Consider the following 24,833-nt stretch of genomic DNA (forward strand, 5'->3'; position numbering starts at 1 on the left):
GATCAATAAAATGTATAGCTTCCTCATATGGTGCACATATACACATAGAATTTTAAGTGACAGACAATTTAAAAAGTAACATTGAATTTAGAAAGTAACATTGAATTTACAAAGTAAAATTTAATTTAAATAGTTGCATAGAACTAGATTTATTACATAGAATAGAATAGAATAGAATAGAATAGAATAGAATAGAATAGAATAGAATAGGATAGAATAGAATATACCTTTATTGTCATTGTTACAAAATGGGTTAACATATTGTGACAACTAAATTGGGCAAGACACTCCAGTTTCACACATTCACAGTGAGGTTAAAAAAAAGCCAAGAAGATAAAGGAACAGAAAAGATAAAGTTATAAAACAAGGAGGATAAGCTTATAGTTATTGCATACTTGTCAACTTATACATTTTCCCCATACTTGATCATTTAAAATTGTTTGCCTCCCCACATGAAACAGACTGGTTTAAGAGAGAAAATCCTAAACCCGAGCCCTAGAATGACCCGAGCCTAAATGTCATTACGTTCGGGTTCAGGCTGGGCCAGGCTTTTCTGTTGCTGACTTTTTAAAGAATTATCCACCCGTCATTGTTTTTTGTTTGTATTTCTTTGTATCGGCTCTGCGTGACGCATTCAGTCCCCTTCTCGCGCAGCGCAAATTATATTTGTTTTTATGCTTCAGTCTTTCTTGCTGTTTATTATCGCATAATAAGGGATTGTAATCAATAAGAACAGGTATGTTATTATGAAGGAAATGAAAAAAATGTTATTTAATTTTCAAAAGTCACTGAGGGAAAAAAATCTTTTTGAGGCATAGCCAAGTATTATTTTTGATAAATTGTGGCTTTTTTATTTAGGTACAGCACAAAACAACAACGACAACACCTGTCATGATTACTTATGTGACTCAGCTGTGCCCGTTCATTTGGCGTCACCCGCCGCGGGTTCTGATTGGCTCCCTGTCACTATTTGAACTCAGCCCTGTAGGTTCCCTGTTGTCAGTCCGTCTGCGAACCTCTGTTTTCAAGGCAAGCCATTTTCGACCCCTGACTCCCGTCTGTCCCGTTTTTGCTCCAGTTTGTCTCCGGCTATGACCCGTTTCGGTCCCGACCACGTTTTTGCTCTCCTGTCCCGGCCATCGACCGGTTCTCCGTCCCTGACACCGCCATCGCTCGCTACGGAAGATCCACTTCCGTGTTTGGATCACAATCCGAGTACGAGAGTGATTTTTTCCCGCCTCCAGTGAACACCGGATCGTGGGCACAGCCCTTCCTCTATATTTCGACAAAACTTGTGGGTCCTGTTTCCGTTCTGATCCTGACAACAACAATAATTAATGAACAAAAGGAAAACAAAAAAAGCTTTTTTCTCTTTTTTCCCTTACAGGAAAGACATAAAAAGAGTACAGCACCTTAACCCACAAATCCACATTAAAAATCAAATCAATTACATTTCAAATGTATTGTCCCCGAAAAAAAAATCGATATATTAATCTTCTTTAGTATATTTATCTAAAAGTATATTCGTTTTTAAAATGATATACATTAGGGACATTTTGGAAGTCATCCTCTAAATTGTTCCATAAATAAATACCTTTATGGGTAGCTCTATGGCTTTTCAATGTGCGAAAATATTGGACCTTGATGTAATTCATTCCTTTGAGATGATGAGTGTCTGCTTTTTGGAGAAACAACTGTTGTAATACTATATTTCCTCCTTTCTCCCCACACTAAAAAAGAAGACAAACATTGTTATTGTTACTGTATTTTAGCATATAAATAAGTTCAGAGTTTAATTTTAAGGAACTTTCCATAGGAATTTCAGAAGGAGACCCATTTTTTTTTTAGTTTTTATTTCATTTTATTTTTTTCTAAGTAAACACGAGTTCAGTCAATTCGCACATTTCACAGAATATAAACGACGTGCATTGGCACGAAACGCAGGTAATTCGGATGTTACTAAAACGGTTTTTGTTGGTGCAAGGACTCCAAGCGAGATAAATTGTTCCCAAAAAACAAAATATTAAATCTATTTGAATTACCTTTCATTTAGACCTCAAACCTGTATGACACACAGCAGATTTCTGTTTTATTCAAGTACAAAAATACATACTTGTTTATGCAATCGTATTTTTTCCCTGTTCGTTTTTTTTCCCATCTGGAAAATTTACCTTATATAAATACTGCTCCAATTATGTAAGGGAGCTAAACGGGGCACGTGTAGAGGCAGTGTAACGTTTTGTCCACTAGATGATACTAAAAACCCACAGTAAAGGGCATGCGAGTTGTTAGCTGCAGAATCAGAATTCAAGATTTTCGCATCCGTCTGCATTAGATTAATTTTAAAATAGTACCATTTTATTGTGACGCTACCATAGTAATACCACACTTTTTTTTCCAACAAAATGACTGAAGGCATTTCCCCAGAAAATAATATGTTTCAGAAACCATACTAATCAAAATTAGAGAACCCCAATGGCTTTGGCATGGGGAAACAAATCTGAAGGTTACAAAAGTCAGCAATTAGTAAGAAGTGCACAGGTCTCTGCTGCGACTGACTCCATCTGAGACCACAGGATAGCACTACCCTCTCATACTGCTCTGGTGTGATTTTGGTCCATTCTTCTTCCAGCCTCCTCCACAGTTCAGTGATTGTAGTAGGTTTCTTGACCATAACTCTGTCACCAAGGATTTTCCAGAGGTTGTCTATTGGGTAGAGATCACTACTCTGGGAGGCCATGCCATTAATTCAATGTTTTCACCTTTAAGGAAATACTTTACCTGTTTTGCTGTGTGACATGGAACATTGTTCAGCATGAAGACTACAGGCCGATTGGGTAATGAACTCAAGTAAGGAACCATGTGCTGTTGAATAAGGTTCTGATACAAATTTGGATTCACTCTGCCATGATGCTGTACAAGAGGTCCAACTCTTGCTGCCAAAGACATGACCAAAACCATGACACTTCCTCTTCCACCTTATACTTACTTTTATGACACACTTCGGGTTTGGCCTTTCTCCAATGTGTCGCCGAAGATAATGCTTCCAATCAGAGCCAAATGAATTACATCTGGTTTTATACTGAAGTAAACTCTGGACCAGTTCTCCTCTGTCCACTCAACATACTCCTCAGAAAGGCTCAGTCTAGCTTTTTGATTTCTTTTTGTTTGCTGAGAGGTTTGGTCACTGTAATGAGGGTCTTTAGTCCAAACGTTCCTAAACGGCAATACATTAAATAGCGAGACATGTCCTTCCAATGTTCAGCACTGAACGAGCGAGCAATTCCAGCTGCAGCGTGGAAACGATTACCCATTGACATCCTGTTAGGAATTAAACATTACAATGTACCGTTTACCAAATTGTTTGAATTAGTTATCTGACTCCATTGACCAAACACAACCTTCATTTCACCTAACAATGCGCGCTCGTTTCTTTTTGGGAAAATATGGACAAGAGACCGGCATTTCTACACAGGGGCAGATTTAATTTCTTAAAATATTTAACTAAGTGAACTCCATCGAGTTAGCCGAATTAGTGTCGCTGGAGTCTCCGTCAAGCCTCTTCTCTCGATTCTCCCTCTCGATCTTTTTAAGTTCTTCTCTCGACCCATGTCCCTCCGCCAGCTGGTGTGCCGGCTCCTCCCATGGGCGGGCCAGAGAATCCCCACGTGGGCTCCACCTCCTCGCCTTGATGTCTGGACCCCGAGCTTTCCTGCGTCACAAAGGCCCCTCTTGCGTAGGGAAGCTCTGATTATCAAATCAGCCCTTTGTCCCAGTTCCTGCTGTTTTCTGTAAACATCAATCTCCACTAGGTTGCAATGACCTGCCCCACAGCTCAGCCAGTGAATATCTTTCTCATTTAAATGTAATTTGTATTTGATCGTACAAAATCCCTTATTGTCAAATGTATAAAATCCTTCAATCCCCAGCAGAGACCTGTCCTCTTTTGCATCTATCTTCAGGGCAAGACCACCCGTCTTGGTTGTCCTGAGTAAGTTTGTAGTTTTGTAAAGATTCAATATCCTTGAAATCACCGTTTTTGAACATTTAAGTTGTCCTGCCATGGCTGATAGGGTCATCCATTTCAGACACTTTAGAACGGCCCACTGTCTTGCACTGCCAGTTAAATAGGGGTTGTCATATACTCAAGGAAATTGGCACCACGTGCTAGATTAGCATCCTTAAGTGGGAGGCACCTGAAAGTGTTCTCTAATTTTGACCAGTGCATGTTCGGCAGATGTTTTTTGTTGAAACCTCTTATCCATTTTGTGAACAAGTGTTGTAGTAGCATGGTATGGACACAGCAAAATGTCCTTAAACTGTTGGGCCGTGGAGATGGTATCATTTCAAAATATTCAATTGATTTAACAAATTTTTCCCTAATTTTGATCTCCAGTGCATGCAGTTAGTTAGGCATAGGAAAGAAAAGCTACTGGACTAAGTCCAGTTTGATAATATTAATAGAGGAAATGTCCGAACCAGAACAGATGGTAGACCCAAACGCGTAACGTTACACAACAAATTCTTTCGCGGAAGCTGAGGAGTCAGTTATGGGAAAGCAAGCACCAGCGATCTGGTGATCGCTGGGCAGGAGGAGAAGGGAGCTCACAGGATCGGAGCGTGATCAGAAGGCGGAAACGAGTTGAGTAGCCGGGACGGGCGATTGGAGCATGGTCGATGGGCAGAACGAGTCGAGTAGCCGGGACGGGAGATCGGAGCGTGGTCCAAGGAAGGAAAAAGTCAGGGAGCAGGAGACGATTGGGAAGCCAAGGTTAGACGAGCAGGATACAGGTAAGACGGGACAGACGGGAGCCAGAATCAAATAGTGCTTGCCTTGCATGTGCAGAGGTTCGCTGACGGACTGACAAGGAGTGAATGGAAGCGTTGAGTTTGAATAGGAAGGGAACCAATCAAGCAACAAGGAACAGCAGCTCGCACCAAACCAGCAGGCACTGGTGAGGGCAATGGGTAATCGTGAAACGCCAGAGTCAAAATTAATTTGAAAAATAGTCGGTAATTTAATGAACAACGGACAAGACTGTAGACAAAATTTTAAACAAATTACAGTAAAAGAACACTCTTATTTAGTTTAAAGTGTTTGATGAGAAATAAGGTTTGGTTAATCTTGGTTCAATAACCATGTTTTATTTCTATTTCCGTTTCTGTTCTAATTTTGGTTGACAATCTATTATTAATCGCAAAATTTACATTTATGGGCACTGATAGGGTTTTAAAGTCAACCTAAATCTGTTTTTGTGCCAGAATTTAAAGTCATACACTTCAAATTTTGAATACAATTCAAAAGAATGACAAGAAAGTTCATAACATAAACAAGATAAGATGGGAATGTTAATCACATAAGGGAAGACAACGCAATTCTAATGTTTTCCAATTCAGGAAATAACAAATCCACAGGTATAGTTGGTTTATCAAAGTTTATAAATTCAAGATCAAATTAATAATCCGATTTCTACTGCGACCTTGATGATGAATCAGATCTCTGTTGGTTTCTTGGTCTGGGGTCGCTCACCACCCGGATCACTGAGATTTCCAATCGACCAAGGAATTGCGATAGTGTCAATAACTAAGTAACAATATAAAATACAATCAAATGAAACATCAGATATTAGAAGATCTCAAATTTGAATTAAATGTTATAATCTGGTACCATGAGTCGTGTTTTTTAGTACATCGAAGCACCCTTTTAAAACTAGATAGATAGATAGATAGATAGATACTTTATTCATCCCCGCAGGGAAATTCACATTTCCAGCAGCATCCCTTCGAGAACAATACAATGATAAAGCAAAAGGAATACAATATACAAATACCCAATGTGACGTGCTAATACCCACTGTAGCGTGTTGTATAGAGTATTTAAATAGTGCTACATAAAATACACTCTGCAATAAAAGTACGGTAATATGCAATGTAGGGGGTGTGGTTTAATGTGGGCCTTTACTCCGCCGGGTGGAGTTAAAGAGCCTCATGGCATGAGGAAGAAAGAATCTCTTCAGCCTGTCCGTGGTACAAGACGTGACAGCAGTCTGTCGCTGAAGCTGCTCTTCTGTCTGGATATAATGCTATGTAGTGGATGTAATGAATTGTCCATGATTGACCGCAGCTTTTTCAGTGCCCGTCTCTCGGCTACTGTTGTCAGGCTGTCGAGTTCTGTGCCCACAACAGAGCTTGCTTTCCTCGCCAGTTTATTGAGACGAGAGACATCCTTCTTCATGATGCTGCCTCCCCAACACGCTGCAGCATAGAAGAGGGCGCTTGCCACAACTGTCTCGTCGAATATTTTCAGGAGCTTTTTGCAGATGTTGAAGGAGGCCAGCCTTCTGAGGAAGTAAAGTCGGCTTTGACCTTTCCTACATAGAGCTTCTGTGTTGGCAGTCCAGTCCAGTTTGTTGTCCAGTTGCACACCCAGGTATTTGTAGGTCTGGACAAATTCTACACCTTCTCCTTTGATGGTTACAGGAACCGGGTGAGTTCTAGTTCTCCTGAAGTCCACCACCATCTCCCTGGTCTTGGTGGTGTTCAGGTGCAGGTGGTTTGCGTCGCTCCATTGGACAAAGTCCTGAATCAATTTTCTGTACTCCTCCTCCTGCCCACTTCTGATACATCCCACAATCGCAGTGTCATCAGCAAACTTTTGCACGTGGCAGGACTCAGAGTTGTACTGAAAGTCCGATGTATACAGAGTGAATAGGAACGGAAAGAGCACGGTCCCCTGCGGAGATCCTGTGCTGCTAACCACAGTGTCCGATGTACAGCCCCCCTGTTTCACATACTGGGGTCTGCCTGTCAGGTACTCCGTAATCCAACTACAAAGAGAATGGAAACAAAACTCACCAAAACTTGCCTGAATCAGGTTTTGTCTCGAGATTTATTTTTTCCATGCATTCTTAAATATTACTACCGGTATTTAAGAGGACATCAATACTGACATGCTTGCTCAGTAACGATGAAAGACTGGCTATCGGCACTCGCTTTGGTGTCTACGATGTCTTTATTTGCTTCTACCTTGCTTTTTAACAGGGTTACAATAGATTGATACATTAGATAATTGTATTGATATACTTTGGATTGTGGGTATTCCTTTTCCACTGTTATTATAGCTGGATAAATACCTCTAGTATATAAATTACAAATAGCTATAGTATTTATACATTGGTTTTATATGAGGGTAATTCTTTAACTCACAAATTACATTCTGAGTAAAAGTAATCTAAAAGTACAAGGACTCAATTCATGTTTTACTCATACAGCAGAAAAACATGATGATATTCTGTTACCAGGCAACCAGAACTTAACAGGCCTATTTCAGAGGTTCAACGCAGTGAAAGTAATTGTCTGAAATCTACCCACATATTGGTGCAGGTTCAACGTATAGTAAGTAGTATGTGCAACAAACGTCTCCAGAAACATGGACAGTATTACGATGCGTTGGTGAAAATAAACAAATAAGTATAGTATGGGAGGTGAAGAGAGAGGATGGGTGAATGAAGGAAAAAATGATAGAAAGGACGTTTAATGAATAGTATTAATAAATAACGCAAAAAAAAAAAAAAAGTGTACGAAGGGGGTTGGAGAGAGTGTTGCTGAAATCAATTAGGGAATTAAACCAGGAAATAAACATTGCATGCTAAACGAAGAGAATGATTTGGGTGTGGGCATATTTTTTAAATTCAAATGTGTCCCCCAAATAATGTTATTTTTCAATTAGGCACAGAACGTGTGTTGTCCCTCCCCACAGCTATGAAAACATAATGCAACATATTCCACACGCCTGGGACACAACACATTCAAAGCGGCATATCCTATTAGAGAATAGAATATAATAGAATATACCTTTATTGTCATTGTTACAAAATGGATTGAATTTATTGTGACAACGAAATTGGACGTAGCACTCCAGGTTCACATTTTACAGTGAGGATCAAAGAAAACAAAGAAGATAAAGGAACAAAGAAGATAAAGTTATAATTTACACAATATTTACACGAGTTATTAATACAACATGTGAGGCGACTTCCGAATAAGACAAGATTAGTGAAAAGCGATTACATACAACTCATTTCTGCCTGGAAGTTAGCGATTGTCTTAGGGACCAGCACAGAAAACAGGACCCACTCGCGTAACGTTACTCACAGTTCATTGGGGAGAAGAGAAAAGAGCGCACACTCGATCCGGAGATCGTTGGTCGCGGGGAGTAGATTGCTCGGCACTTTTAAAACTCGAACAGTAACAATTGTGGTTGGGCAAAACGTCATCACTTACTACAAAACCTTGAAAAAAAAACGCAGTGTCGGTAGATATGTACCTTTAAGACAAGAGGTCTCCAACCTGGTTCCCGATGGCATCAGGTGGCCTTCAAAGACCACCTAAATAGCCTGCGAACTGGTTCTGATTATATATCATGGGTCATTGTGGTTTTCTAGGAAATTAGATTTCTCACTGTCATCATTTTTAATGGTTAATTAAGCCTGTTTTAACCTTTAACAACTACAACCTGGTTAATAACATTGTGGTGACATATTAACAACGTATTAATAACTTTTTATTGAAGAGATGCATATAAAACTGGTAGCCCTTGGCGCTAATCAGTAACAATAAAGGAAGCTCTCAGCTTTTAAAAGGCTTTCGACCCCCGCTTTAGACCGACATCATTGTCCTTGTTTTGCGTGTTTTGTGCTTGAAATAACAATAAAAATCATGATAACAAAAATATGATTATTGTATAAGCATACCTGTCAACCTTGATGACTCTATGCCCATACAAACTGTCGCATTTTCCCTTACAAAATACAAAATAATCGCAAACAATATTTTTTTTTTCTCGGAATGATGCAAAATGGGAAATCCCAGGCGGCAGACGCATGCGCACAGTAGCATCAAACCGCTCGCTTCGTTTGCAACAAAAAAAAACTATACCGAGATAGAGGCTGCCGCGGCGAACTCGTTAGACTTGATTGATTTGCCGTTTCGTGATAGTCAGTGTTTACCGGATGATACCCATAATTGACAAATTTGCGTTTTTCCGTACGGATTTTCTTGTACGTCGTACACGTCTTAAAATGCATGATAAACGCATACCTGTCAACCTGTACGTTTTTGCTGTACAAAGTACGTTTCGCATGATATTGCGAATTATTATGTTGTATAAAGAAGTTAAGAAAAAAAGGAAGTATAAAAGGAGAAAATGAAAAAGACAGGTCTGTGGTTATCCCTTTCATCAGTATATTACCAACAATAATTTAATGCAGAAAATGAATCAATAATTTGAATAAGAAGATTCTACATAATTATATTTGCATGTATTTTTTCCTTCCACTGTGAGCGTCCAAGCTACTTCATTTTTGAACTTTTTTTATAATAAACCTCATTCTTGTCAAGCAACTCAGTATCTCACAACAAAATGTTAATTAACAATATACATGTACAATATTACATGTTAAACTACATAAATAAACACGTTTGAAAAAAAAATATGGTGTAAGATTTTTTTGTATTTTGTAAGGGAAAATACGACACTTTGTAAGGGCATTGAGCCGTGGAGCTTGACAGGTATGATAAACGTACTTTGTACGGAAAAAAACGTACAGGTTTACAGGTATGTATAAGTTCCACATTGCAAGCGCACCAAATGTTAATCAAACCAAATTGACGGTACTAGGGCATGTTCTGCAGTTGTCAATCAACACAGACTCCACCTCCAAGTTGTGCAGAGAAACCCCGAGCGCGTCCGCACTTTGCAGACGGAGTCGTGATGGGAATTCCGGCTCTTTCTGAAGAACCGGCTTTTTCCGCGCAGCTCATTGAAAAGAGCCGCTGTTTTCACCACCCAAACGGTTCAATTGTTTTTCAATTATATATTAACAATAATCATTCAACTTTATGCACTGAAATAATTATTTTAAAATATATATTTTGCTACTCTATTATTATAGTCTACTATTTTATAACGCAGTGAACTTTTACCTCATTTTAAGTTTTAAATTGTTTTATTAAGCAAAAAACACGCCACTCATGTTGACCATTCACGGGTGCCTTCAGAGAGAGAGAGAGAGAGAGAGAGAGAGAGAGAGAGAGAGAGAGAGAGAGAGAGAGAGAGAGAGAGAGAGAGAGAGAGAGAGAGAGAGAGAGAGGGGGGGAGAGGGAGAGAGAGAGGAAAAGAGAGAGACACAGACAGAGACAGAGAGACAGAGAGACGGAGAGACAGAGAGAGAGAGAGAGATATTTCACGTCCCGTGCTCACTGTCCTATTCTGTTCTAGAATGAAGAAGAAAGAGAAAGAGGAAGAAAGACAGAGAGAAAAACACAAAGAGAGAAGGACAGAAATAAAGAGAGGGGGATGAGAAAAAGCAGGAGAGAGAGAAAGACAGAGAAAAAAAGAAAAAAGACACATGGAGCAAAGAGATGCAGATAGTAATTGAAGAAAGAAGAGTGGGAGAAGGAGAAAAATGTGGAGAAAGAAAAGAAAAGAGGGTAAGAGAGAGATAGAGATAAGGGGTATGAGAAAATTAAAAAAGAGACAGAGAGAGAGGGAGGGAGAGTGAAAGAAGAGAAAGTGAAGTTGAAAGAGTTAGAATGAGAGGGAGAGAAGAGACAGAGAGAGGGAGAGAGAGAGAGGGAGAGAGAGGGAGAGAGAGAGGGAGAGAGAGAGGGGGGGAGACAAAAAGATAGAGATAGAGAAAATGAAAAAAGATATTGAAACTCAGCCAGCTCCTTATTGACGGGAACCCGGCACTCGTCATCCACGTCTAAGAGCCGGCTCATAGATTCGTTTCGTTCGTGAACGACTCACCACTACCAGAGACTGGGGCGAAGGGAGTGAGACCAAACGCAAACTTTTATACAGTCGGCCGAAGCAAACCTTGCCCCAATGACGCACACGGTACCCTGAACACCCGAACCGCGGATGGCTTCATAGGACGCACGCAGGCGAGCACCCAAACCCAGCACTATGCTGCGCAGCGATGGCAGCCAACGGTAACGGCACCGCGGTGAGAACGCTGGAGGACCTAACGCTCGATTCCGGTTATGGTGGCGCGGCGGACTCGGTCCGATCGTCCAGCGTATCGCTGTGCTGCTCCGACCCGCCCTTGCAAACCCTCTTGCACGGCACCAACCGCTGGCATCTGACCGAATCCATGCACAGCCGACAGAACAGTTTGGATACCGTCAACACCGTCCTCGCCGAGGACGCCGAGTCGCTGGAGTGCGCGGCCCAGTTGTGTGCCAAGCTTCCCGAACCCGAGGAGGTTCCGTGGAGCTTGGCAGAGGTGGAGGGTGCCCTGCAGCGGCTTCAGGTCAACGAGGAATCGCCGCTGCCGCCGCCGTCACCGGAGGTCCTGGCGCGGCTTTCCGCGCTCGTCAGCCGCGCGCTAATGCGCCTGGCCCGGGAGACGCAGCGGTTGAGCCTGCGCTATGCAAAGTGCACCAAGCTGGAGGTCCACACCGCCATCAAGGTGGTCCTCTCGTGGACCATCTCCGTGAATTGCATTGCAGCAGCGCTAAGCGCCCTGTCCCTATATAATATGAGTGGTGCGGACAAGTTCTGTCGCGGGAAATCGGCGCGCTGTGGACTCGTCTTCTCCGTGGGCAAGTTTTTCAGGTGGATGGTGGACAGTCGCGTGGCGCTGCGTGTCCACGAACATGCAGCGATTTATCTGACGGCGTGCATGGAGAGTCTGTTTCGGGAGGTGCTCAGCCGGGTGGTCCGCAGTGCGCTGTTGCAGTGGGACAACGGAGTGCCTGACCTCAGCCTGGAGGTTCTGGAGCAGGCGGTGGCTTCGGACTCAGAGATCTGGGGGCTTTTACAGCCGGCCCAGCATCTCGTTTGTGGGAAAAACTCCAGCGGTGAGTACCACCTGTCATTATACAAGTATAACGAAATTGAAGGGCTTTTCCTTTTAGCGCAACTCTAACGAATTTGTAATGAAAGGGTCTTCCAAAAGTCTTGGGAACATTTTACCATTGAACATCTCAGAAACTATTCAGGATATAAAATCAATCTGGTAACCTCAATTTTAACATGGAATTTTCAAAGATGTTCAATGTGACCACCATTGGTCACACGACAAACATCGTGCCAATAGTCAAATCTTGCCAAACACGTCCCAGCAATGCATTGTCAATGGTTGCAACAGCTTTTGTCCTTCGTGCCTTCAGCTCATCCATGTCTCTTGGAATAGGGGCCACAAAGATCTATACTTTCAATCAATAGTTGTAGGACACTGAATTTCCCTATTGACTCGTCGATCGATTTACGGGGGGCTCTACTTCTTTAAGTGGGCATAAGCACCCATTCGTTATTAATTTACCATGCATCTTAATATGAACTTCTTCCCTGTTGGCTCATTTCCGAATTTTAGGCGGAATGCATGTTGAACAACAGTCCATTACGTTTTTGCAAATTAAAGCTCACAAAACACATTTTCTGGTTAAATGAGCGCCATTAATGGATCTGAAAAAAAAAAATCAATAGCCCTACAAAACACTTTAAAGCCCTAATGTGCAATATTTGACCACTAGATGGCACTGTGTTGTCTGGTATGAGCGAGGGGCCAGTGATACACAGCAGAACGTGGTGGCAGGATGGCTGATCTAAGAGGAGATTCCACAGAGAAATACAATCTTTTTGACTTATGATAGGTATGATAGTTCATGCATTTTTGCCTTGTATTCAAATCGATGTTATTGTTTTTGTTCACTGGATTATTGTATACACTGTCCCTTTAATATGACACTTTTATCTTACCCACATTCATAGTTAAGGAGATATGAGGAGTTCAAATTGTCATGATTACTGATGACACTCAGCTGTGCCCGCTCATTTGGCGCCAACTGTCAGTCTTTGTACTCAGTCCTGTCAATCCCCTGTTGTCAGTCCGCCTGAGGTTCTCCGTGTTTACTAGGCAAGCCTTTTTTCTATCCTGACTCCCGCCTGACCCGTTTTTGCTCCCGTTTGTCTCCGGCTACGACCTGTTTTGATCCTGACCTCGTCTGCTCTCCCTCCCCGGCTTACGACCCTTTTTGTTCCCGACTACGTCTACTCTCCCATCTGGCTCACGACTCATATCCAACCCAGACCACGTTTTGCTCTCCCAGTCTCCACTACCGACCAGTTTTCTGCCCCTGACACCGCCATCGCTTGCTACGTAAGATCCACTTCCGTGTTCAAATCACAATCCGAGTAAGAGAGCGACTTCCTACCCGCGCCCAGCGAACACCGGATCGTCGGCGCAGCCCTTCCTCTCTCTTTCAATAAAACTTGTGGTAAACGTCACGCAAGTGGGTCCTGTGTCTGTTCTGATCCTGACACAAATGTGCTCAAGACTTTTGGAACACACCGTATATTAATGATGTATAATAGATATGTATTATATCAAAGTGGCAGTTGTACAAAACATGCTCATAAACGCTGTGGATGGGAGAATCAGGGTGGTTATGGTTGGAAGAACCTGGTACCTATTCTGTTTATTCTTGCTCTGATGCACCTGTAGCACCTTCCATAGGCCAGCAGGTTAAAGAGCTGAGTAGCTGAATATAACCTGTCCTTGATGATGTTTTGGGGCTTTGCTAAGCCACCAAGTAGAGTAGATGTCCATCAGGGAGGGGAGAGGGCAATAATGAGTTGTGCTGCTTTAAATGTCCTCCCATACCAGGTGGAGACGCAGTATGTCAGCAGGCTCTCGCAGGATGAGCTGTAGAAGGCCAGCAGGAGCTTCCTGTCAAGATTGTTCCTCCTAAGGACTCTCAGGAAGCTTAGATGCTGCTGGACCTTCTTTATGATAGCTGTCCAAGAATAAATCATTCATGTTAAGAGATATTGCCTTATAGCATAAGTAGATTTACGTCATACTCCAGGCATAGCAGGATCTGTGAAAGGTGGGGTGCAGCGTTTTAGGTGAACTTAAAAAAGTTGTATTAACAATGCCCAATCAAGTTCAAAGAGCCATTATGCTTTTTTTCCACTGCGCCTATCTGCTTCTACCTTACCTTTAACAAAGCTGTTTGGGGCGGACCACATTAGGTAGAAGGAAGGGGGCGTCCTTTGCGGCTGGAAAGTAAGGCCGTGCTCATCCACGCATTTTTTGTTTTGTTTATATTTTTTAGCATGAAATTGGTGAAAGTCAGAAAAGGCCTGTTTCAAGTAGTGTCCAAACACCAACCCAAACCCCCAAAATATTAAAAAAAAAAGTGTTCATTCGAGTGTTTATAAGAAATGCACGTACTTGCATGCGCAACATAAGGATCCGACAAGCATGGAGATGGGGTCAGCGGGTAAAAGACTTTTAAAATTCCGAACAGTTGCTCAATTTCAGCAATATTCATGAAACTCATCTTGGTCCTGCGTAACCTTCCAGTTTTAGAGTAATGTTTCCAGTCCCAATTACTTGGAGTTCTTGGAAACAATTGTTCGGGGAATGAAAATTTCTCTCCAAAAGTTTTTTTGGGTTCCACACCAAATATCTCATCGTAAAAGTCTAGGAAACGTTTAGAACTTTCTACTTTCCTCCAATTTGCACAGGACAAAATGTTTTGACCGTTCTAGTCTCAGAAACGTTTAGCTTTTGTTTTTTTTAATTTCTGGAACCAAACCTGTTTTCCATAGCTGCAAGGAAATGTACCTGGTCCCCCATTCAATTTTACAGTAACCCTTAGAACATGTTATTTTTTATCCAAAAATAATCCACCCCAAACTTCCTTGTTTTGGGGTGGACAACATGGTCGATATGGAAGTAGGGGTGTCCCAATACAACTCTTTCACCTTTTATATCAATATTGCAGCCCGATCTATTGTGAGATATTATCCCGTCCACTATCAGCAGAAACAATTTTGTAGTGTCTATTTCAAATCGGACTAGGGCCCAACCCAGGACTTTGAATGATCTTGGTGGTTTGAGTCAATTCAGATTAGCATTATCAACCTCAATTATAGGCCCCCCTCCTAAAAGCAAACAGAAAAAGTTAATTCCTTGATAAGTATCTCTGCATGCTACATCTTAACACTGCTAGATAGAAGAACTTGCACGCAACATGGAATGTTCTGCTTTCATATGAGACCTGATATTGGATATTAGCTTATCATCTTAGCTTTTGTATGGAATCTGCTACAGTATCAATAGCAAAATCAGACACCCTTATTCGTAAGCAATGAAATAAAGCAAGAATTAAGGAGCTGAAGTGTAGTTATAGTAACGTAAAGTACTTGATTATAACAGAACAAATGTCCTTGTTCTCAGGTATTAAACCCATAATGCGACTCGTCCACTTACAAGTTGCCAGCTATTGGATAATAATAATTCATATCAATCAATTTTTGATATATTGTCACTAGGTTTGGACAGACCCAAATGCAGAAGAACAAGTAAGCACAAGGGATGTGATCAAACCCAAACAGGGAGGTGTTTATCTAACAACAAACAACTAAAATATTTTACTTGGGAGAAGGAAGTGTGGGACCGAGATGCTGAGGAGGGAAACTCGAGGCAGGGCCTTGGGGTAGGTACAATCTTAAAAGTGGGTCTACTTTTAAAAAGATGGCTGGAGTGGAAGAATTAAGAAGGAAGTCCAGGAGGAGAAGCTTGACATTTTGAAAGGGAGATTTGGGACTACCTTTAAGAAGGTTGGAGTGGCAGGTCTTGGAGTAGGTGAATTTGGAACAAGGAGGGAACTGAAGAAGGAAGTCCTTGGAGAAGCCCTTATGAATCAAAACGATTCAGCTGCGTTAGGTGGGAGCCCAGAATATTTAGGGTAGAGGTGGCTAATTGTCTGAGTGGGTAGAGGTATTGTGAAAGGGACTGACAAATGGGGTAATGCTGCCATCTTTCGAGAAGGAGATAGACGTCAGGCGCCAAACCATGGCATACGTATTGGATTCTATACCGTATGTGAGTGAAATGAAAGCTGAATTCCTTCTAGGGAAATTGAAACGTGGCAGAGTGGTCCAATTATTTCCATTACTGTTGCACATTCATTTAATACTAATGACATTGTTGAGTATCATTTTATTGTCCTGTGTATGTGTGTGAGTGTGTGTGTTAAAGACAGAGATGCTAATCTCTCTAATTAAGTGTAGAAAAAAAACATGTTGTTTTGGATTTAATTATTCAATAAGTGTGTTGTAAGTGCACAAATATATGGAGATGCAAATGAGTGCAAAACAAAAAGAAGACTCGCTTGTTGAGTTTGTGCTTTCATCTTGCGTTCGTGCCCCTGTGAAAAAAAAAAAAAGATTGTGGCCAGGACGAGAAATTGGGCTCTCCAAATTTAAGTGGTGTGCTCGGGTACAACATGACAGTTTTTTTCCCAAATATCCAGTCCTTTGACAAACCAGACCAAGCCAGATTGTGTGTCATACCCATCCATCTATCCATTTTCTGCACTGATTATCATCACCAGGGTCGTGGGGGTTGCTGGAGCCAATCCCAGATGTCTTCGGGCAGTGGGCAGGGGACACCCTGATTTGGTTGCCAGCCAGTCACGGCGCACACAGAGACAGACAACCATTCACTCGCTCATTAACACCTAAGGTCAATTTGGACTGGCTAATTAACCTGACATGCATGCTTTTGGAATTTGGTTGGAAACCCATGCAGACATGGGGAGAACATGCAAACTCCGCAAAGGGAGGCTGCGGTAGCTGGAATCGAATCTCAGACCCGCGTGATAACCACGCAGCTGCTGTGCCGCCTGTGTGCTATATGTCCAGGGTATTGTCTAAATAAGTAATGCCAAACATATGGCTCACGGGCCGATTCCGGTCTGTTGAATTTAATTTGGATTCCACCCGGCCTACCCAAAGTTTCTGTCAAAAAAAGAAGCGAGTATCTAAGTCATTTTTATCATTTTTTTTTTCATAAACGCAAACCAAATGCTCCCCCTGATTGCTAGAGGCAGTAAATTGAATACTCTCTGCTTTAGACCCATACTAAATCTGATAGAGTCTAATCTTATTACGCAAGCACTGCTACATCTTTTATTTATATGTCGTTTTATTCATTTCAAAACAATAGTACAAGACAAAAAATATATTTTCTTCATAGCTCCCTATTCACTTTATATAGCGTGGTGAGTTGGTTCAAGTGTAAAACTGCAATAAAATAGGTTAAACTATAAATGTCAAACATGCAATTTTTTTCTCCTATTGTTTGTAAATACATAATCTATGTTCAGAAAAAAATCCCCTGTCCTCCATGATTATAATATGTAGGATAGGCTGAATGATTTTACTGATCCGGCCAGCCTGACAACAGAAAGTCTGGATCTGACCCCACAGCCAAAATGATTTTGACATCACTGGTCCAAAGAGATGATTTTGATGAGTTTTAATGATTTCTCTTTTTACACATCAATGGCAGCAAGCTCACTTTTCAATTTGGCACCTAACAGGGATTGTTTTTGTCTGGAACTGTAAGATAAGTATTGATTTTTTTTACCCAGTTTTATGGTTTAAATCCAGTGATAGCTTCAAAGGTTAAGTTGCAGCTCACATTTAGAAACAAGTAATAGGATTGTTTCTCTTTTGGGGAGGCAAGGTGGTTAACTTGTCAAAATGATACAGAGAAAGATTGTCAAAAGTTAGTTGTCAACGGCGGATCATTTGTTTTTATTAGAGTTTGTTAGCTAATTGTCATCAGAAATTCCTGTGATCAGGCTCAGCCTTGTTTCCTTTCATTCGCACTTGTTTATTGTTTTAGTAGCCATTGTTAGTCATTAGCATTTCTTAATTTTAACTAGGGGCATTATTGAAATTGCCTTGTGATCTACTAGCTGTTGTCATTATCCATTGGCTGCCTTTATTAGTTGTCATTAAATAGAGGAGTTTGCATTTATTAGCTGTCAAGAGTGTTGTTAGCAGTCGTTAGTTGCCAAACAGCGGTTAACGATCGGCTAGCTGTTACTGGGTTGAGGATCGGGATTTGGATTTTCTGACCAATCTGAATAAATTGTTTACATGATTAGTGACATACCAACAACCCCGTAGTCATGGCGTTCGCGAGGATTCTGATGGCTGGAGTGAAATGAATGAATGATTGAAACTTTATTTTGAACATGATAAAAACACAAACAAAACAACAAAAACAAAACCAAAACAAACAAAAACAATTATATTGTCACATGTCCGAAAAGGAATAGGAAGAAACATGCTTATTTAATCTTATCCTTTCGACTTCTTAAATAATCAACAAAAATTCCCATTATTACCTGTGGTGACAACTGACTGTTTTGTGGTGTGTGTTGTCCATCATACAGAGTATCTTTGGACCTGCTGCTAGAGGGCGCTGCCCCCAGGCATCAGGGCCACCCATTGCTAAGTGTCCTGATCTATGCATTAAAAATACAAGACATGAGAACTCAAGCTCTCCAGCATCAAGCTCCCACTTGTCTGCCCTATCTATGAGTTCTGCAGTACATGTCGGTTTTGTTTTCTCATTAAAATTGCCTTCATGTGATTGTATCCCCATTTGTTTAGTTTTTGTTTAGTTTTCACCATCATCTCCAACTTATAAATATAGATCCAGATGTGATCAATTTGCATAATATAATGGTGACAACAATGTAATACCAAAAACAAAGTTCAACAATTTCAATAAGAATAGTCAAGGAGTTGATAATGATATTAATAATAACAATAACAATAACACAAAAACAACAATAATAGCATGATACTAGTTATAATAATAGAAACAAGCTTGATTATTAGCTTGACCCTTCTATTGACTGCGTAAGACTTCTGACTAACATAATTTGAATACCAATAATACTTATGATAATAAGAATAATAGTCACATAACAGTAAAAATAATAATAATAAGCATCGTCACAATAATCGTTATAATAATACCATTACAATCACAATGCTACGAATGACTAAATAAAAATCATTACACAAAAAGTCGTTGTTTTTGCCATTTGACTTGACAATCAATTTCAGATAATTTCGTTCATGCTACTCACCACAATCAATAAAGTACCCTATTTTCCGGACACTAAGGCACACCCAAATACCCCAAATTGTCCAGAAGTTTGAACGTGCCCCTTATATGCAGACAAACTTGGAGATGTGTTACCATGTTTTTGCAATTATCAATCAGTCAACCAATTTTGTCACTGACCACGATGGCAATGGTGGTATTGGGCATCGAACTGGATAGCGACGGTGATAGCATTGATTCCTAACTACCATGACGCTAGGGACATGGATGATTATTCACAATGGCATAAGTTTAAAAGCAACGAGAATCAAACTTGTATCATGGCGTGGAGTGCTTCTTCCCCATCCACTAGACCCCTCGGGATACGGATGACACATAAAAGGCATAAGCGTACAGTACCTGATATGTTAGAGTAGAGGGAATGTTGTTTCGCTATATCCCATCTCAAACTAAGCATTGTAAGTGGCAAATGTTTTGATTACATGCAGCCATGGGTTTGTTCATATTTTTATGAACGGCTGAATTACTTCCCACAATTCCGTTCTCTTCATTCAGTTCAAATCAACCAAATTACATCTCACAATGCATTTATTGTCACTCAGTTCAGAATCTCAAGGGCTTTGAAAGAATTTGCAAGTTCAAGTTTAAATTCAGGACTACATAGCGCACCTAACTAAAAGCTGCATGCGCAAATTAAAGGAACACTACTTAACTTTGCTTTTGTACAAGCACACCAGCTTAAAAGCCGCAAGCTTAAACATTCATAAAAATAAACCAATTTACGTCCATTTCTTCCGTTTTAAAAAGATAACACAGCTACCCCGAAAAAAGTTGCATTGTATTTTAAGCCTCAATGTTCAAAATGTAGAAAAAAATGACCTGCTTGTAAACTGGATTTTACAGTAGTCAGTAAGTTATTTTCTCCTGTAGTAATCGTCAGGTTTTATTACCATTTACAAGCAGCAGTAAGTGGTCATTTAGTTTAATCATAAATGAGTTTAAAAATAAGGAAGAGTTAGTCTCTATATTGCTATTGATTAGCTATTGATACTTCTGAGGAAATACTACAAAAATACAACTACAGTAATCCTACAAAAATACTATTACAATAATATGAGAACAATACTACAGATATACTTTAAAAAACGTATGATGGAAATACTACAAAAATACTAAAGACATAATACAGAAGTACCATAGAAGTACTATTACGGAAATAGTACTGAAAGACTACTGCAACAATACTATAAACATATAAAAAAGTACTATTACAGTAATACTAAAAATACTACAAAATTACTGTAAAACTAAATACAAAAATAAAATAAATTAAAAAAATTAGTGCTTGAGAACAGGAATTTAATATATGATTTTACTTTCATTTTGTGAAGAAAAATAATACAAAAATACTACAACAGAGATTTTAAATAGAAATACTGTCATGACCAAAACAAGTAGTGGACCCAAATGCATAACGTTTCACACAATGCTTTATTAAGGGATGGGGGAAGTCAGGGCGAGAGGAAAAAGACAGCAATTAGCGGACAAGTGAAAAAGTACGTTTTTTTATGCATTTTAAGATGAGTACGACGTACAAGGAAATCTGTACGGAAAAACGCAAATTTGTCAATGATGGCTGCCATCCAGTATACACCAACTATCACGAAACGGCAAATCAATCAAGTCAAAGGAGTTCGCCGCGGAAGCCTCTATGTCTGTATCGTTTTTTTCGTTGCAAACGAAGCGAGCGGTTTGATGCTACTGTGCGCATGCGTCTGCCGCCTGGGGATTTCCCATCATGCATTATTCCGAAAAAAATAAAATAAAAAATATATATATGTATGGCGTACGATTATTTTGTATTTTGTACGGGAAATACAATATTTTGTACGGGCATGGAGCCGTGGCGGTTGACAGGTATGCAATTCGGACATGTGGTAGGAAACAGGGGAGAACATGCAAACTCTGCACGGGAAGGCTGGTAGCTGGATTCGATCCCATGACCTCAGAACTGTGCCGCGGACACGCTAACCACTCATCCGCCGGGTGTGTAGTCCATCCATCCATTATTTGCACCTCTTATCCTCAATAGGGTAGTGGACGGAGGACACCCTGAACTGGTTGCCAGCCAGTCGCAGGGCACACTATGTAATATAGGTAATTTGAAACAATTATTTAAGTTTACTGAATGCGTAAAAAGTTGTGTGAGAGTTTAATAGCAAGTCATGATCCTCTTTCGGAATTGCCGTCGTGTTGATTGTGCTGGATTACGCCTCATTCATTGCGACCTTCCCCAAGGAGCCCCCAAGTGCGGGACAGATGACACATCAGCAGAATGCCATTGCATAGCCGCTCAATTAAATCAGCAGCGGGACGTCTTCTTTTCCTCCTCCCCGCTTCTATTGTTCATTATGCCGTCTGCCAGGGGGAGCGACCTCTCTGTTTCATATTTATTCCCGCTCATAACTTTTTGCTTGTCCACACGATTATTAGTTACCCTCCACGGAGAGAGGGGGCTGACGGATGGCCGTCGTTCCGCCGGCTGCAGAATTTTTTATGCGGCGGGAAATTTCATCAAATAAATTAAGATGGATCGGGAAGTTGTTTCTTCTTTTGTTTTATGAACCGCATCTCGTTTCAAGCTGCCACCATGACTATTTTGTTCTGTTCCTAGCTTTCTTTTCCCGAGCCCGTGTGCTGTTTTTCAAAGACACGATTACACGAAGTGCGATCTAATTAACAAAGTTTTAGTTTTTAGTTCAAAAAAATCCAGCAGAAGCTAAAAAATTGTGATCACTGGTTGCTATTAGTTGATTAAGTGCATGTTGTTTTTTCAAGCGTCAGCAGCAGATGAGTGGTTAGTGTAGTTCTAAGGTCATGGGTTCAATTCCAGCTACCAGCCTTCCTATGCAAAGTTTGCATGTTCTCCCCATGCCTGCATGGGTTTCCTCCGGGCACTCCGGTTTTCTCCCACATTCCAAAAAACATGGTTAAATGGCCGGTCCAAATTGTCCTTAAGTGTGAAAGAGTGAGCGAATTGTCTGTCCCTGTGTGCCCTGCGACTGGCTGGCAACCAGTTCAGGGTGTCCCACCCACGTCTTGCGGGGCAGAGGTTCTTTGACGGACTGACAAAGGGCGAGTGAGAGCACTGAGCTTAAATAGAAGGGAAGCCAATCTGTCAACGAGACCCAGCTGGCGCCACAGGGGCGGGGCCAATTGGGCGCCATGGCAAGCATGACAAAAAAAAACGGGCGAAAAAATGAAGTGAAATGGTAAGTTGTGGTCTGTTTGTATCCTTCCTTGTGCGTTTTAGCACTCATTTTCGGATGCATACCACCACACAGCGACATTTAAAGGTCAAATAATAAACACTGTACCTTGAACCAAACTGAACTTAAAACCATTCCAACATTTTTTTGTGTCTCTATTTTTTTCAATCTATATTATATTCTGCTTTTCAATAAAGGATATAAAAGGAAAATAAATCCAGCCACTCGATGAAATAATAGACAAAAATAACCGTTTGCGAAACATGAAGAGCAAATTGAATGCGTCAATAGGAAAGTAGTCATTTGAATTGTATGAGCCGTAAAGCAAAGACATAAACGGCACTCTTCACTTTTACAGTTTGTGTAAAAATATGACATTTTATGTAGAACAGGGTCATAATTATTCATCCGTCTCGTTGCGGATGGCATCAAATGTAGCGTGAAGTTATGTTGTGACACTTTGCGTGTTTCAACTTTCTCCTCTGGGCGCTAGCTGCTTAATGCGGCCGCTACAACTGTGTTGCTCTCAACCCGTTATTTAGTGTGAATTTGTCATTAACCTGATGACATTAAGTACCCGATTGTGGCAAAAAATGGCAAATGAAGCAAGGTTGGCTATAGCAGTGTCTCTCCAATATTGAAAACAGGTTTTCGAGCATTGTCATTGTCAAAATACTGGAATTTTTTTTTTCAAAAAGCAGGGTCAATTACACTCCTTAACAGTAGGTGGCGATCAAGCCAATAATAATGGGTCCTAAGAAAGTTAATGATAAGGGGGAGGGGAAAATGGAAAACAGTGACAACTATTGCAAAATATGAAATGATGATTGAGTGTCTGACATTGAAGCACTGCTGGAAGGTACAGTAAATAGTTAAAAATATTGTAATTTTAGCTTCTAACCAGTACAGACGCTCCACTACTTACGACCATTGTTCCCTCTAAGCTGCGCGCGTGCGCAATCGCACATTCTCAGCTCACAAGAAAATCTATCCAGCGCAATGTTCCCTCTAAGCTGCGTGTGTGCGCAATTGCGCACCACCCAGAGCTTTTCCGTGCACAAGAAAATCTAGCCAGCTCACAAAAATGAAGGCCTCGAAATTGCTAATTAACAAGCGAATTAAGTCAAAGTTACAGTGCATGAAGGTCAAATTACAAGGGTTCCCCTGACGTTGTCTTCTAAATGCGGTATTTGGAAGTCAATGTTGAAGTAGAACGAAGTTGAGTTAAGTCAGTAGAGTTCTTCGAGAACCGGCTTCTTCGGCTCGGCTCACTAAAAGGAACCGGCTCTTTCGGGTCCTAAACGGCTCTTCAGGTTATTTTTGCTTCTTTAATCCCTACACGACCAAATATTATGTAAAATTATGCACAAAATGACTTAAAGGAAGGGGGAATAGAACAAAAAAGAAAAAAATTACAAAATGAAAAAGTAGTGAAAAGCTGAGAAAAAAAGAAACAAAAGGAAGAGAAAAATAGAAGGAAACATTTTGAAACAAGCCAGGAAAAAAAGAAAAGAAAGAAATGTAGGAAAAAAGTAAATAGAGAACAAAAAGAAAAAAGTAACAGCTTGAAAAAATATACACAATGGTTTTTTTTTCAAAGGAATTTAAAAGAATAGATAAAAACAGGGAAAAATAAGAAAAAGTTTATATTGCCTTCAAATAATTTCCAATTATACCAAGTCAATCTTGTTGCCAACATTGTACTTCCACAAAAAAATGTGATTAAATACAGTTGTGTATCGTGCAACTGACTAAATAACCCCCCCAAAATGTTAGTATTACATACATGTTAAGTTTTAGAAATGGGAAATCGGGAGATATTTTTTTCGACGCGATTATTATTATTATTATTACTATTATTACTTGAAAATACAACAATAAAATTCGTTTTTCAATCTACTTTATTGTTATTTTATGTTTACATGTGATTATTACAATGTTTAATTATTCCAAATTTTCTGGTGTTCTTTAACATAGTCATATGTAGCACTCTTATTCGTCTGTTGCTTTCGAAGTAATGAGATCACGTGGAGTTCGAGATTATGATTGCCGAGTCTCGATCAAAGCTTATTCTGGTGCAGAACGGCGAAAAAGACGATGATAAAGACTATGGATAATTCGGCTACATTTTAATCGGCAAAACTTTGTTTACATAAAAATTTCGGCGACCCCCCAAAAAAAAATAATTAAATTTTTAGAAATCGGTAGATTTTGCTCTCAGATCGGTAGGCGGGAGAATCGTAGCCAAAGCTGTAGTCTCCCGACCAAATCGGGGGACTTAACAAGTATGGTATTATGCGACAGAAAATACCAGGAAAAAAAAGAAATGGATATCTTGTGAAAGAATTGTAAGAAAAAACAACATTTGTAGGCCGTACAACCTTTGCAATAATACATTAGTTAATTCATTCAAAAGTGAAAACAATTTTTGCATTGCCGGAAACTCAGCAAAATGTAACGTGATGTCAAGTTTTGGACATATTTGATAATTAATTATCTTGCCACACTTGGGATTACGGTTGCTCACTGTTGTTTCAAGCTTTGCTCACCGACTTTCTGTGGAACGCTCAGACTCGTGGAAAATTAGAGGGAGAATTGCTTACGACCATTCAAA

General features: G+C 40.3%; 1 protein-coding gene across 2 annotated transcripts in view; it reads left to right on the plus strand.

The window, feature by feature from the left end:
* Positions 1-10,842: 10,842 nt before the first annotated feature.
* The window catches only part of LOC148356745 (ankyrin repeat- and BTB/POZ domain-containing protein 3-A-like), a 121,310-nt gene continuing 107,319 nt past the window's right edge, over positions 10,843-24,833 (plus strand). For both annotated transcript variants that reach the window (XM_088348072.1, XM_088348071.1), the window contains exon 1: positions 10,843-11,865. In XM_088348072.1, coding sequence (XP_088204198.1) covers positions 10,983-11,865 — 883 coding nt within the window. In that variant the 5' untranslated portion in view covers positions 10,843-10,982. The remainder of the gene's footprint in view (positions 11,866-24,833) is intronic.

This window comes from Urocampus carinirostris, chromosome 11, assembly GCF_059441175.1.
Source record: "Urocampus carinirostris isolate Australia breed hairy pipefish chromosome 11, RoL_Ucar_1.0, whole genome shotgun sequence".
Lineage (NCBI taxonomy): Eukaryota > Metazoa > Chordata > Actinopteri > Syngnathiformes > Syngnathidae > Urocampus > Urocampus carinirostris.